Source organism: Xenopus tropicalis, chromosome 4 (genome assembly GCF_000004195.4).
Source record: "Xenopus tropicalis strain Nigerian chromosome 4, UCB_Xtro_10.0, whole genome shotgun sequence".
Lineage (NCBI taxonomy): Eukaryota > Metazoa > Chordata > Amphibia > Anura > Pipidae > Xenopus > Xenopus tropicalis.
The window spans coordinates 93,276,530-93,293,079 of NC_030680.2; the positions used below are offsets into that span (position 1 = coordinate 93,276,530).

Below are 16,550 nucleotides of genomic sequence, written 5' to 3' on the forward strand. Positions count from 1 at the left end.
TGAAATATAGGCACTCTCTATTCATTTCTATGGGATTTTGTTATGAAATAGGTAATTATGAAAAGGGTGAATTCTCAAATTTTGCCCATCTATAAATCAGTCTTTTTGAAAACCCCATAGAAATGAACAGAGAGTGGAGGAATTTCATTGTGACAAGCTCTATTTTCACTTTTTGATAAATCTGTCCCATTGTCTCCAGGTTGGGTTGTGTTTAACATGGGTATAAGTGGCTTTTTTGCAGCTGAAAAATCTTTTATATTTATTAAAGGACATGTCATCCCAAAAAAACTTTGCTTAATAAAGGAAACCATACTTCTAAGCAACTTTGCAAATTTCATTTATTACAAATTTGTAATGGTCTTTAAGTTACTTTTAATAATTGCTATTAAAATCAGTGTTTGCCTGCTCCTTTTCTCTTCTTATAAAACAATGCAACACAAGCCAGCATATTGACAGTAGTGATGTGTGGGCCAGCCCGATACCCGTGGGTTGGGCCGACCTCGGCACATCGATTGCAGGTTGCAGGCGGGTTTGGGTTTTTCCCGACATGACTAATTGACAGACCTGTCTTGCTGGAGGAGACTGGCTTTTGCAACATTGTTCATAACCAGGAGTTTCTTTCAATAGCAATTACATTTAAAAGTATATTTATATAATGTCCTTTAAAACCAGGGGCGGGCCAAGCCGACCGGGCGCCCTAGGCAACCCGGTCGGCCACCTCGCCCCTGCACCTCCCCCCCTCGCGTTTCAGCACGCATGCGCAGTTCCGGGGGAGGGGGGGGCAGCGGCTACGCGAAAGTTCATTGCCCCCACCGCTTATTGACAAGCAGCGGGGGCAATGAAAAAGGAGCTAGGGGTAGGCAGGAGAGGCTCCTGCTTGGCGCCCCCCCAGTGTTTGCGCCCTAGGCAGCTGCCTCTTCTGCCTACCCCTAGTTCCGGCCCTGTTTAAAACTATTGGGTATTGCTAGTTACCATGGCAGAATAATGGTGCAAAGTTGCTTATTTACTAAAGCTTATTTGCACTAATGCAGTTACTTATATCAACTAATCAAATGTAATATGCTTTCATTTTCAATCCTGTAGTATATAATCAAAACTAATTTCTGATAATAATATGGGTTAATCCAGTATAGCAATTTAGCTCCTGTGTAACTAATTCAGTCTTAATGAACAACTGGTCGTGCTTTTTATCTGTGCCAGATTTATACTATTTGGTCAGTTGTCTTTCAGAATGGCTGATTACATATTACTGACTTTTTCTACAGTGTTTAATATGGGAGAATCATTTTTATTATATAGGGAGCAGTAGGAGTGGTGACTTAATTGTCTTTTTACAGAACACAATCTATTAAATATAGCTATAGAGACTGAAAACTCAAAACCAGTCATACTGCTATGTATATATAAATACTGTATCTGTCACATATCATACAAGTATATATGCAAATTTGCATCAAAGGAACATCCTTTTCGTTAAAGGGACATCAAAACCCTCAAATGCAGTTAGGTTATTTTTACTATTTTTCCCACATTATGGGGTATCCTACTTATGGAGGGAATTTTAGAAATGTGTGGCCTGACTTGTGGCTGTTTTTGAACAGGGGTTTGTTGTTTTATTCCTTGCCTTTGAGTTTGCCAGTGGGTGATTGATCTTATAAGCCTCTAAATTATTGGTATGTTCTTTTTCTTAGCATCCAGTAGCTGATCCAGAAGGTATCTTGTCTCTGTCTCTGCCTGAGCTGGCCAGTAAGCTGAAGGATGGTTCCCTTTCTCCAGAAATGGTTCTTCATTCCTACATGAGAAAAGTATGTATGCAAAAGTGATCAGGTTCATTTATAATGGGAATCTCATAATATATATATATCATGAGGAAAATAGACAGTCTCTCAAAATAGCTCCTGTTCCTTATATGCATGCACATAACCCTGAATATATATATATATATATATATTAGTAAAGTAATATGTTATTGTAATTGTACACATCCAGTATTTGGTCCTACTTTTGTCAGTCAGATAACGGTATTTGAAGATCAATAAAAGAAGGTATATGCAGAAGGAATATACAGTGCAATCTAATGTGATCAAATCCATTCTTTCAGATTTCTTCAGTTCATCAGCCCCTGGAGTTGAGTGTAATTAGCTGTACTGTAACTTTTATTCAGTGCTGTCATGCATGTCATTATTCCCCTTGTACATTCACTTCTTAAACTGGTGATTTGATACATTACTACTGTTAATATAGCTACTCTTTTAAATTCTCAGTATACTTTTATTTTATTTACTTACTGTTGCCATGTATATATACAGTATATATATATATATATATATATATACACTGCTCAAGAAAATAAAGGGAGCACAAAAGTAAGACATCCTAGATCTGAACGAATGAAATATTATTATTAAATACTTTGTTCTTTACATAGTTGAATGTGCTGACAACAAAATCACACAAAAATTAAAATCAAATTTATCAACCCATGGAGGTGTGGATTTGGAGTCACACTCAAAATTAAAGTGGAAAAAAACACTACAGGCTGATACAACTTTGATGTAAGGTCCTTAAAACAAGTCAAAATGATGCTCAGTAGTGTGTGGCCTCCACGCTCCCTACAACTCCTGGGCATGCTCCTGATGAGGTGGCGGATGGTCTACTGAGGGACCTCCTCCCAGACCAGGACTAAAGCATCCACCAACTCCTGGACAGTCTGTGGTGCAACATGGTGTTGGTGGATGGAGCGAGACATGATTTCCCAGATGTGCTCAATTGGATTCAGGTCTGGGGAGGCTTCATCTTGCAGGAACTGCTGACACACTCCAGCCACATGAGGTCTAGCATTGTCTTGCATTAGGAGGAACCCAGGGCCAACCGCACCAGCATATGGTCTCACAAGGGGTTTTAGGATCTCATCTCGGTACCTAATGGCAGTCAGGCTACCTCTGGCGAGCACATGGAGGGCTGTGCGGCCCCCCCAAAGAAATGCCACTCCACACCATTACTGACCCACTGACAAACCGGTCATGCTGGAGGATGTTGCAGGCAGCAGAACGTTGTCCACGGCGTCTCCAGTCTCTGTCACGTCTGTCACATGTGCTCAGTGTGAACCTGCTTTCATCTGTGAAGAGCACAGGGCGCCAGTGGCGAATTTGCCAATTTTGGTGTTCCCTGGTCAAGGGGCTGTAAGCACAACCCCCACCTGTGGATGCAGGGCCCTCTTACCACCCTTATGGAGTCTGTTTCTGACTGTTTGAGCAGACACATGCACATTTATGGCCCACTGGAGGTAATTTTGCAGGGCTCTGGCAATGCTCCTCCTGTTCCACCTTGCACAAAGGCGAAGGTAGCGATCCTGCTGCTGGGTTGTTGCCCTCCTACGGCCTCCTCCATGTCTCCTGATGTACTGGCCTGTCTCCTGGTAGCGCTTCCATTCTCTGGACACTACGCTGACAGACACAGAAAAACTTCTTGCCACAGCTCGCACTGATGTGCCATCCTGGATGAGCTGCACTACCTGAGCCATTTGTGTGGGTGCATGCCCAGGTGTTGTAGGAAGGTCATACAGCCACGTGGGGGCCACACACTACTGAGCCTCATTTTGACTTGTTTTGAGGACATTACATCAAAGTTCGATCAGCCTGTAGTGTTTTTTTCCACTTTAATTTTGAGTGACTCCCAATCCAGACCTCCATGGGTTGATAAATTTGATTTCCAAGGAAGTGTTTAATAAGAATATTTCATTCATTCAGATCTAGGATGTCTTATTTTTGTGTTCCCTTTGTTTTTTTGAGCAGTATATATATATATATATATATATATAAATACACAAAAAGAGGTTGTGGGAGCACTCCAAGGCTAAATAAAGTATACAAATACAATGGAAGTGCAACTGATCTGGCCAAATTAACTACAAACATATATGTATATATATATATATATATATATATATGTATATACACACATACATACATACAATAAAGGTAATCTGAACTCATCAGTTATAATCAGTGCTTAGTGATGTGCAGTGCTTAGTAATTTCTGTCACATGACTGAAACTTGTGTATTGTAATAAATAATGTACTCCCTGTATGAGGGTATTTAAAGTCACCTTGGAGTTCCGTGACCTGTATAAAAGCGACCTTCAGCATTGTGCCTTTATGTGTTTATGAAACTCCTTGGTGACTTATCCCTTACATTTTACAATAGGGGCCCCATTATTTAACATTCACTCAATATCTGTAAACAAAGTATTGTACTCAAGGACTTAAAAAATAAAATCAAATTCACCCAACGTCAGTATTTGATTAAAATAGTATTTAGCTGGTATACATCATATATCATTGCCAACACCAGTAGTATAAATTGGATCATGCCGGGAAGCAGCAAATGGATAATGGCAGAGACAGTGGACTTCTTATGTTCGCCAGGACTTCACTGACCCAACACCCAGGACTGCCTTTGGGTTGATCTCTGGGCTCTGTGACCAGAGATGATCACAGCCAGTCCCAGTCAACTCAGGGCTGAAGTCCTGGAGGGGTTTAAAGGAATTTGAATTACTGTTTGCAAGTTATTTGTTGTCCCTGAGGATCTAATCCAGTATGCCTATGCAGGTTGTGCTTTACTGTTATTTTATTGTGCTTAATATCTTACCAGAGTAAGTCATGTTAGTCATGCACACACACACAGTGTGTTCACATGTACTTTTCAGCTGCTTATGCCAACTGTTGCCTCCTATACTTCCCCAGGCCTTGGATGTCACTTCTGAGCTGAACTGTGTGACTGATTACCTACCAGAGTGTGAGACCCAGTTGGTGCATCTTAGGGGTCAAAAAACGAAAGGCCTTCTCTATGGCGTGCCCATAAGTCTGAAGGACAACTTCAATTATACAGTATGTCTCTTCTGAGGTTATTAAAATATGTTCTAATGACATAAATATAAATATGCTTTGTTTATGCTTCCTTCCTTCATTTCCCACTGACTTTAGCAGATGTAATTAATTGCAGAACTACATCTTACAGAATCGCTTGCATCTTAGATAATGTTATGCAAGGGATTTGGTTCTGTAACAAATGGAAGATTATTTTAATAAGTTAAAAGATGCAGTCCTGCATCCATGCATTGGAATCATGTTGTGATTGTGGTTGTGCCCTCAACCCCTTCAAAGTGCTATTAAGTCTGGGCTATAGATATTTTTCTATGTAAACAACTAGGCCTTATTGGAATCTTTTTTGTTTTTTCCCCAGGGGCATGATTCCACCCTTGGTCTACTTAATCAGTTGAACCGTCCAGCCTGTGAAGACAGTGTTATTGCGAAGGTGTTGAAAGTACAAGGAGCTCTTCCGTTTATGAAAACCAATATACCTCAATCAATGTTAAAGTAATTTCTCATTTTTTTTAAGACTTATATGTTTTATGGGTGCTGTTTTTGGGGGAAACCTTACATGTCCACAATTCTGTTTCAGCAATAATATTCTTGAAAGGTCCAACATGTTCATGTAGAATAAAGTAACTGATTACCTATTAATATTATTGAACCCCCATAACCGCATGTCTAATTCTAATTCAAACCATAAGACCTAAACTTATACCCCTAACAGTTACATAATTTAGAATATTCAGTCTTCTGTTGGAAACAGAATGGTGCAGTCTGGAAAGCCGGTCCAGAAAAAAGTACTTTTACTCATATGGATTGCCAATAATGGTAGAAGCAGTGGATTCAATATTCTGCCTACCTTCATGTCTACATTCTTCAGCTTTATTTTAATACAAAATATTGATAATGCCTTGTTAATTCAAAACTCAGCCCAATGAATAATTCCCAAGTTTCACTTTTGAAAGGTAAATATTTGGCATTAAAAGATAGAAATAGAAATGTAACCATTCAAGTACAAAATAAAGATTTAAAGAAAGAAGTCAGTAATGTTTTTTTAGATCTTTGGCCCCGACTCCAGCTAGACTACTGGTCAAGGTCCCAAACCTTTGTTTCTTATGGTGCTACCAAGTGATTAAAGGGGCAACTCAGCACACCCGCATGGATCACTTGAAAACCTTTACTGTAGCCTTCAGCAAATTATAACTTCATATCATTTAAATTATATTGTTTTGTCCGTTTTGCCCAAGTGACATTATTAAATAGTCTATTTTCTATAAAGCTTGTATACTTTTCTATTTAAAATATTTATTGCAAATTATGGGGTAGCCTAACTCTTCATTTCTTATTTGTTATTATTAGCTGCTGATCTATTTAGACAGGCCTGTTAGAAAGAGTTTTTTGTGTGTGCAATGTTTAGAGCACTATAGAGATATTTTTCTTCTACCTCTGCTCCCTCTTTTGTTGATCTGTTGACTATAACTGTTTTAATAAATAAAAGTGTGAAATTTTATTTTAATATAATACCTTTTATGTGACTTCCAGACTTGTTTTTTTTTAAAGGAGAAGGAAAGGCTAGTAAAGAGTTAATCTCAAGCTGCAGGCATACCTTCAGTTGTCTCAATAGTGCCCTTAAGTCTCCCCATATTTCATCTGTTCAGACGATCAGAAGCCAAACAGGAAGAAAAAACACTGAGCTGTGTAAAGAAAGTTCCCATCGTGCCTCACTCCTGCACAGACACCCAGACCAAGTGAACATGCTCAGTTAGTAAGACTTTGAGTCAGCTTCCTGCTGATTGGCTCAGATCCACATTCCTAAGGGGGGGGGAGGGAGTTCTTAGCATTCTTGAGGGAGGGGGGAGCAGGAGAGGGCAGAGAGCAGAAAAGCTGCCTGTCTGTGGCACAGGAATTAAAGACACAAGAAATCTTTTTTCAGAGAAGTCAGTGCAGCGTTTCTGTGAGTGCTTATGGCTGTATTTACATAGACCTTTCTGATAAAGCTTACTTAGTTTTTACCTTTCTTTCTCCTTTAAAAGACCGTCCCTTAAATGGAAAATGTTTTTTTACAAAAGGTGCTATCTTCTGTGTTTTTCTAATGACAAAGACAGAAGGATAAATCTCTCTCTATCTTGTTCTCAGCTATGACTGCAGCAATCCTATTTATGGCCGCACACTAAATCCTTTAAACCATAAGAAGACTCCAGGAGGATCCTCTGGAGGGGAGGGATCACTCATTGCAGCAGGAGGCTCGATTCTTGGCATTGGCTCCGATATTGGGGGCAGCATACGTTTCCCAAGTGCTTTCTGTGGTATCTGTGGCTTTAAACCCACTGCAAACAGACTCAGGTTTGTTCTGTCTGCTTTTCTCTGGGCACTGTCATTTTTGGGAGTGTGCAGTTAAAAGTTAGTTATCTAGTGGTCGGTAAAGATCTAAAACTGGATTAGTGGGGGTTTACTTTTGGTGCATTTCAGCTTTTTGCACTGCTCATTGTCTAATTGTCTTGTCATATTTTATGAATGATTTGTTTACCCAGTTAAGGGTTTTATGTCCTAAATTTTAGGATATTCACCTAATCTTTACCTGGGCAACTAAGTACCCTTCTGAAGAGCTTAGCATCAAAGAAGCTCTCATTATTCCATGAAGATTTTTGTGCATGAAGAATAAATTTGTCTCTGTTAATCCATGAACCTATGAACCAGAAAGCTCCAAACTAGGGATGACCATCTCCCATAGAATCAACTTTAAGAAAATAATTCTAATTTTTCTAAATAATTTCAATTTTCTCTGTAATAACAAAACAGTATATTGTACTTGAGGATAACTAAGCTGTATGAATCTGTATTGGTGACAAAACAATCCTTTTGGGTTGATTTCTTGTTAAGGTATTGTAAATTCAAATGATGGAAACATCACTTATCCGAGGTCCCAAGCACGCCATATAATAGATCCTATACTTGTATTGATCTAATATTACTTAATAACCCATCAATGCTCTTATGTGTTGCACAAGACGATATGAATTGGTTTGCTGTAATATTTTGATAGACCACGAGATGGCAACAGTTAGCTACTTTTTACATTTCTAGAACTAATCAAAGGAATGCAAACTATTGCTCAACCATACTTTAGTCAAACATTGCTGTACTTTTAATTCAGGATACATCAAAATTAACATGGTATGTTGGCAGCTGTAGTCCAGTAATTGCAAAGTTGGCAACACTGCCCAGTAACTATTCATCTAAGCTGTTGAGAATCCTTCTTGTCCTAGTTGTTCTTTTTTAGCACTGAACACCTAACAGGTTAATAAAGGCAAGAAAAATGTTGCACGGTAATGTCCCTGTGTGAGAGCAACAAGGTTAGCCAGCTTCTCACTGGGCCCTTGTAATTAAGATTTGGCCATCTACTGTAACGTGCAATGGAAAAACAGATAAGAGCAATGGAAGGATTATTTTTGTAGATTTATTTCCCGTTTAATCACTGGAAAGACTACTATTATGTTTTTAGACTGGAGATTATTTGCCATAAAGATCTAAGGGGTCTATGGTTCCCACAGTGTGTCACTAGACGAACCAGACTCTCTCCCAGTGAATTGGATGCAAATGCTGTTTTAGTCACCTCCAGTGGTCTACTAGGAAATGCAGCAGTACTAAATAAAATATCAGCATTAGCATGTTTTCACTCTTTCTGAATTTTCCCTTTTGTATCTAGATTTAATTTATATTTAAATAAATAGGTCACATGTTTATATGTAGTCAATTCCACAAAGGTTTTTTTTTATGTAAAACAGACACTTTTTCTCTTGTAAGCATGTTTTCTTATAGTTCTGGTTTTAAACTGACTCCAGGTATCCTAAACTCTTCTCTTTAAACTTACCTTACAAGGTTCCTCTGTAGTAAGGTTCCCAGATCACTTCAGGGACACTTCTAATAACTGCAAGTTACTGGGGCTGCACTGATTGTGTTTAAAGTGATGTGATCAATAAATACAGCCCTTCTACTTTGATTTTCTAAATGTGTCTCAGTTTTTTTTTTTACATCATATGGAGCCCCCCTGTAAGTCCTGTGCTTATTATTGGAATGCACTCCGGAATCCTGCATTCTGGCACAATGCATATTCTAATGAAACACTTTGCTAGTGGGACGTGAAGGTTTAGTGAGGTTTGTCTTACATGCTGCCCATTGCCATGAAAGGAAATATATTATGGCTTTAGTTGCTATTTAAATTCAGAATTTTGAATGCCAACACATATTCTTGAAAGTCATTTTCTGTTTGTTTTTTTAGTAAGCTGGGAGTGAAGACTAGCTCAGCTGGACAGAAATCAGGTAAGACTTAAGCACAAATCCAGTCTTCATGTGACTTCTTGTGAGAAAATACCTTTGTATGGTTACATATTATACTTATTATAGGGCGATGTCCATTTAGCAGCTCTCGATATATGTTTTTATCTAAATTTGCTTTTTGCAGCCCCAGCACTTAAAACATAAGTTACTTTGCAGGTCAAATCAAAATTATTTGTGCAGAGTAATGCATGTAACTGCACTGTCAGTGCACCACCAGCCTCTGCCACCAGATTTGTTTCAGATGGAAACTTTTTTAGCCCATTGGCACACATTTGCTGTATATCTGTTATGTTTACATGATTTTAATATGTTTAAGTCAGGATTGGATCAATGCATAATTTTCATATTTTACTTTTAGTGGCAGCAATGATTGGACCATTAGCAAGAGATGTAGACAGTCTGGTGTTATGTATGAGAGCTCTACTGTGTGAAGAAATGTTCCAGCTGGATCCAACTATCCCACCTCTGCCATTTAACGAAGAGGTATAGCCCCCCCATTACACATGGCATACATTTTTGTGTTACATTATCACTTTAATCAGTTGTTCATTTTGGAGAGCAATGGTTTTCTATCACACATTTTAAACAATAGAATAGAAACATTACTCTACTGGTCCAGTAAGTGCAACTTTTATCCTTTGCCAAGAGAAGGTTAGTATAGGATACAAGAATTTGCAGCAGGCATTTCAAAGGTTACCAATAGAGCAAAGGTACATTAGGAACCATTGGCCAAGCAGAGAGTAGTTTTGGGGCATTCTTATGAATCATGTTAGCTTTATACATGAGACTGGCTGGTGCCATAAGATCAGTATATAAAATATGGAATTTCTAGACCCATTCATTTTTAGGATGTTGTTCTTCTTTAAAGTCCTAGTTCAGCAGCTGTTGCAAGTCCTAGGGAAAACTCGCAACTGTATTTTAGAGCAGCTTGAGGACTAGGAATCTGACCCTCCTGGTTTAGAGTTTAATGTTTTATTGCTAGCCGGTTTGGGCAGGTATAACAGGTGGTTACTTATTTATATATATAATAAAAGCAATGTTGTTGTATCATCACCTAGTCAAATGATTAACTTCTCAACTTTCTCAGATTTATTCCAGCACTCGGCCTCTTCGCATTGGTTATTATGAAACAGATGATGCTACAATGGCCACTCCATCAATGAAACGTGCCGTGCATGAGACCAAAGAACTGTTAGAGAGAGCAGGCCACAAAGTATGTTGGATGCAGTCTTTACACCATACAGAACATCTAGAATTGAATCTAGAATCTAGCCCACTTCTAATATAAAAATATTCAGTGTGTAAAACATTTGCTATTTTACTAGATTTTTTTGCATTTTTTCAGTTACAAATAAAAGGGGTTGCATTGAATTTATTATAAAATTAAGTGTAAACAGATCTTCCAGCTGCTTAAAACCAGAGTGTAGTCAAGTGTAGTAACCAAGAAAGCAAAAGCTACTTTGTATAAATCTAAACTTATATTGCCAGACAACCCAGATAGCCCTTAACAATGCCAAATGGCATAGCCTTGAAATTCAAAGCTAATTGGCATACCTCATAAAAACCTTTGACTGTGGTATGAGTATGAGTTACTTTACTACTTTCTGGAGCTGAACAAGAGAGCCCTGCAGTTTAGAAAAAAAAAAGGTCTCATTTATATTAACCAATTTTACAGGCTAGGTGGGGTCTTAATGGTCCTCCTTCTGGCAAACTTCCCAGTCAACCTCAGGAGTGGTTTTTGTCCTTCAGGGCCATATTATCTACATAAGCATCCTATGTCCCATGCTTGGGACTGCAGCCTTAAAAAAGTGTCCCTTGAAAAAAAAGAGAGAAAAGACAAGGGAATAGGCATAGTACATTTTTGTTTGCCTTTATAAAGCCATCTGAATAATTTTTTATTTGTACCTAAAAAACATTTGTAATGTTTAGTTAATTAGATTAAAATGATGTAAATCTATTTTGAAGATGTTATGGCCTCTTTTGTATGCTTTAGGGAGTGAATTTTTTTGTTACTTCTGACAAAGTGCATTTTTCTGTTATGTTTGTCAGGCAAGATCAGCAATTCTTTTAGGGGATTTTCTAGCTGGTGAGCTGGATATGGCTTCTCAACAGATTTTATGGACCTAATATCCTTCATATCCTAATGAAGTGGTTCCCTGTGCTTGTATGACATTTACATTTGATAATAATTCTCCACCCCTGCACTAGCAACAGGGACTAATACAGTATAGAAGGCATGTCTTTTATTTATTTAATGCTTTTCCTACATAGGAAATAAATTCAGCTAATAACAAAGGGTAGTACTACACACAAGGGTTTGTTTGGATAGCCTTAGCCACAGCAACTGCATGCAGCATCCAGAGATTTTGTAGGATGCTGCATAATCTGATCTTCCATGCGGTCATGTCAAAGTATATTGTTTTCATGTATCTGCATCTGACTGCTTATAAACTTTTGGGAGAAAATGAACACTTTATATATGCATTCATTATTCCCTTCTAAGTTATGCTGTGTCAGATGGCAAATGCTTCATGTAGTTTACAGATAGACAGATTAAATTTTAACGTGACATTATTTTTATAAGTTCACAACTACATCCGGCTTGTAGGATGAGCTCTGTTGCTATGCCCTAAGTCTAAACTTCTTGACCTAATGCACTAGCAGTTGTTGGACATCAGTTGGAATGTAATTGGAGCTGTCCAGTGCTGAATTGTTGTAGAGTAATAAACTTTAATGTGGCCTTTATTTATATTATTATTATTTATATAGCGCCTTCATTTTACATAGAGCTTTACAGAAAAGAGGGATACAAATATAAGAGCAAAATACAGACAAAAAACTTTTCAAAACTGATTCACAGTTTCATTTGGATATTGTTAGGGTGCAGTGGGGGGAGGACCCAGCTCATGGGAGCTTTTATTCTATTCATATATCTTTTGGCTAGAGCAATTCTGTCTAACTTAAACACTCTTATCATCCCAGTCTCATAAGTTAGGATTCATTGAGATCTGGCATGGTGCAGAGAGACTGGCAAATTGCTAATGTGGTGCCGTTATTTAAAAAGAGATCCTGTTCTCAGCCTGAAAACTATAGGCCTGTTAGTCTGACATCAGTAGTAGGAAAGCTTTTGGAAGGGGTAATAAGGGATAGGGTACTTGAATACATTGCAAATCACAATACTATAAGATTATGCCAGCATGGTTTTATGTGTGACAGATCTTGCCAGACTAATTTAGTTACCTTTTATGAGGAGGTGAGCAGGAACCTTGATGCTGGAATGGCAGTGGATTTCATCTAACAGCATTTGATACAGTACCTCACAGAATGTTAATGATAAAATTGAGGAATATTGGTCTACAACATAATATTTGTAATTGGATAGAGAGCTGGCTAAAGGGTAGATTAAAGAGAATGGTGGTAAATGGAACATTTTCTAATTGGGCCAGTGTGGTTAGTGGAGTACCGCAGGGGTCAGTTCTTTGTCCTTTGCTTTTTAATTTGTTTATTAATGACCTGGAGGGGCATTGAAAGTACTGTTTCTATTTTTGCTGATGACACTAAATTGTGCAAAGCTATAAATGCCATGCAGGATGCTGCCACTTTGCAGATCAATTTGATTAAACTGGAAAACTGGACATCAAAATGGAAAATGAGGTTCAGTGTTGACAAGTGCAAAGTTATGCACTTCAGTAGACATAGTATAAACGCGAACTATCTACTAAATGGTAGTGTGTTGGGGGATCCTTAATGGAGAAGGATCTGGGTTTTTTTGTAACAAGTTGTCTAATTCCAGATTAGAAGACCAGAGCTTCCATTTGAAGCAGCGTAAGTGGTTTTTCACGGTGAGGGTAGTGAGGTTGGGGAATGCCCTTCCTAATTATGTTGTAATGGCAGATTCTGTTAATGCCTTTAAGAGGGGCCTGGATGAGTTTTGAACAAGCATAGTATCCAAGGCTATTGTGATACTAAAATCTACAGTTAGTATTGATGTTGGTATAAATAGTTTATGTGAGTATATCGATTGGTAAGTATAGGTTGTGTGTTCTGGGTTTACTTGGAAGGGTTGAACTTGTTGGACTCTGGTCTTTTTTCACCACTATGTAACTATGTGCTTGGTGACATGGATAAAAACCGACATTAGAAAAGATGAACAGGCTCTGAAATGTCTATGGCTGTAAATTCATAGCAATGTTGCATCTTTAATGGTGGATAAACCAAAGCAGCACAGTCAGTTTCTGCCTAAGGATCTTTGTGTAGGATGGGCATTTCCCTTGTGATATATATAAATATATATATACTTTTTTGTATATTTGTGCAACTTTTTCGCACTTTGCACAACTTTTTCGCACAGAGTACGAAAGTTTCTGGTTTAATTCAAGCTTCGGTATTGTGACTTACCTTGGGCCAGGTTGGAGCTGCAGAGTGCCATTGAGCCCTATGGGAGACTTTCCTTGGGCCGGGTTGGAGCTGCAGAGTGCCATTGAGCCCTATGGGAGACTTTCCTTGGGCCAGGTTGGAGCTGCAGAGTGCCATTGAGCCCTATGGGAGACTTTCCTTGGGCCAGGTTGAAGCTGCAGAGTGCCATTGATTCCTATGGGAGGCTTCCAAAATCATGCACAGAAGGATCAAAGTCAGAAAGCTTTTCCTGTCGTTTACGATCGTTCGGATGAAAATTCCGTGACTTGCGGATCGCAAATACAATATTATTGTGACTAATACGATTTTTTCGTCAGCATTTTTGTGATATTTGCGATCATCAGAAATTATCATATTTAATCAGAATTTTTCCTATTTCGGGATTCAAACTCCTACTTTGATGAATTAGCCCCTTAGACTTGTGTTTCCAATTGTAAAGTAAGTGTTGTAAAGGCACAGGAAAAATTCGAATTGGAAACGAAAATTTCTGAAGATCGCAAATATCCCGAAAATGCTTACGAAAAATCGTATTAGTCACGATAATATCGTATTGGCGATCCGAAAGTCCCGAAATTTTCGTACCGAACCATTGTAAACATCGGTAAAACCTTTCCGATTTTTTTGCACAAGCATATGAAAAAGTTGTGCGGTGTACGAAAAAGTCATGCGGACGCCTGAAAAATTCGGCGAAAATACGCTCGGAGCATTCATGCTTTTGTAAATGTGTCCCTAGGTGTATTTTCATTGTCTCCTTTAGGATTTATTATTTATGTTTTGTTAGAGTGCCTAAACCAAACATTTTTACTGCTGCAATAAATTTATCAGGCTGTTTAGCAGTTTGACATTGCAAATAGTTTCCTCATGCTGGAGTCTGGTTTAAACCTGAGAAATTGACTAGCTATTTTTATTTGCAAAACTCAGCATGATTGTGTTAGAATTTGTAGCAAATGATCTTTTGTGAGCAGTACACAAAGAGAATGATCAGTCCAGATGTACAATTTTTTCTCAGTCACTGACGTGCCAACAAATAGGGAACAGACAACTCTATGTAGTTTATGCAATTGGTTTACTTTTTTCCCTTCAGATGGTGCCATTCACTCCTCCATCAGTGGAAAAATCCATGTTTGAACTGATTGTGAAAGGACTTTTAGCAGACGGTGGCTCCACTTTCCTGGATAATTTGTATGTATTTTATAGGACTTTGTGTTTTGACTTCAGTATTCAAAGCACTTGGTAGTTCATGACTATAGTAAATAGTGTGTAACTTGGTGCGAACATTTGTTACAGAACAAATTTGTATTTGTAATGGCACACTCAGGGGAAAATAAATTGGAGGTCCACAGGATGTTGCAGATAAACACAGAAACATTTTTTTCACTGCCACCAGTACAGCTTCTCCAGTGATAGATTATGATTGTTAAAACAGAACAGGGTACTGGGCCCCCCTGTTGCCTACCATTCTGCTTCTTCTCTTCAGGTCAGCTATTCTGTACTTACAGACTACAGGCAAAAGAAGTCAGCCTGCGAGAGTTCTATTTCCAGCGCTGCCTCTATATTCAAATCCCACCAATGATGCAATTTTTTTTTATAAATATAAGGCAGTTCAGCTCTTCTGAGGCACAATACTCAGATGTTAAAACAGAAAAAAACAAGTGGTGAGTGCAAATAGTAAGGATTATAAAAACATTTCAAAATTCTTTTATTCATTAAAATAATGTCCACATGCTGTGTAAACAGACTGGTACCTGCACACTGGGAAAAGGCTACTTGCCTGATATGTTTCTTTTAAAATTACACTGGTGAGCAGTGTTTTAATGAATAAAATTTTTTATAATCCATACTATTGGCGCTCACCACCTATCTAGTCCTAGTTTCCCTATTAAATGGGTCTCTGTCTGACTATTACCAGTGTAATTTTTTGCTCCTTGAGTCCCAGCTGCTCAGCAGGGAGTTCCATGGACTGACCTGTTACTAGCTAATGTTTTGACTCACTTTGTTACCACACTGACAGTGACTTAACTAGATGTTACTGGGTCCCACAGGAAATTCAATCCTGGGCCCCAAAACATTAGTAAGTTGACCTATTTTACTAAGATACATTGAAATTGCTCATTATTTGGAACCTTACTGGGCCTGTTTCCTTTCTAGTTAAGCCCTGCTGACTGAGCTTGCAAGCCTCAGGCTCAAGGTTGCCATTTACTTTTGTCTTCTCACATCAGCCAAAGAATAGATGCCCCCCTGCTTATTATATAGTCTCTCTAGGGAAATCCCCTGTAAGCACCACAGAGGAAAACCTGCTCTAGAACCTTTTCAAGGGTATCCACTACCTATCAGCGCAATCTAGTGACTGGAGCAGAATTAACTATGGATGCACTGTGTCACCAATTCAGTTTGGCATTTGGCGAATCCTAGTCTTTTTTTGGAAGGATTCAGATTCAGCCAAATCTGTTAAGGAAATTGCAAAATTTCACTTGGATCCAGCCAAAGATTTGGGATTTGGCCAAACCTCAAAATAGTGGATTCTATGCATCCCTAATATTTAGACATAATAAACTGATTTTACCAGTGAGCAGTGTCAGCAGTAATACTTTTATTTTATTTCAGTAAAGGCGACCAAGTGGATCCAAACCTAAAAACTCAGGTTTCAACATATGGTCTTCCTTACTGGCTAAAAATCTTTATTTCTTTCATTGTTAAACCAGTGGTAAGTATGCCGAAACAAGCATTCTTAGTTCATAAAGAGACTGGGAGAACAAAATCATATGGGCATTAGTCTTTGAATGGCAGTGTCATGTGATGGCAGTCATTTGTTAGATGTCACTGATCATTCTTTTATGTTTGCTCCAAATTAATACAACATCAAATAGAGAATGCCTGCCTGAACTGGGTTATGCTTTATAGTGGTTTCATCATTTTATAGAA

The 16,550-nt window shown here is 38.4% G+C and overlaps 1 protein-coding gene across 1 annotated transcript in view; it reads left to right on the forward strand.

Annotated features, from left to right (window-relative positions):
- The window catches only part of faah.2 (fatty acid amide hydrolase, gene 2), a 29,181-nt gene that overhangs the window by 8,042 nt on the left and 4,589 nt on the right, over positions 1-16,550 (forward strand). Inside the window, exons 2-10 of the mRNA NM_001011356.1 lie at positions 1,692-1,805; positions 4,746-4,889; positions 5,245-5,378; positions 7,011-7,217; positions 9,154-9,194; positions 9,571-9,695; positions 10,300-10,425; positions 14,713-14,810; positions 16,233-16,332. Of these exons, the coding sequence (NP_001011356.1) occupies positions 1,692-1,805; positions 4,746-4,889; positions 5,245-5,378; positions 7,011-7,217; positions 9,154-9,194; positions 9,571-9,695; positions 10,300-10,425; positions 14,713-14,810; positions 16,233-16,332 (1,089 nt within the window). The remainder of the gene's footprint in view (positions 1-1,691; positions 1,806-4,745; positions 4,890-5,244; positions 5,379-7,010; positions 7,218-9,153; positions 9,195-9,570; positions 9,696-10,299; positions 10,426-14,712; positions 14,811-16,232; positions 16,333-16,550) is intronic.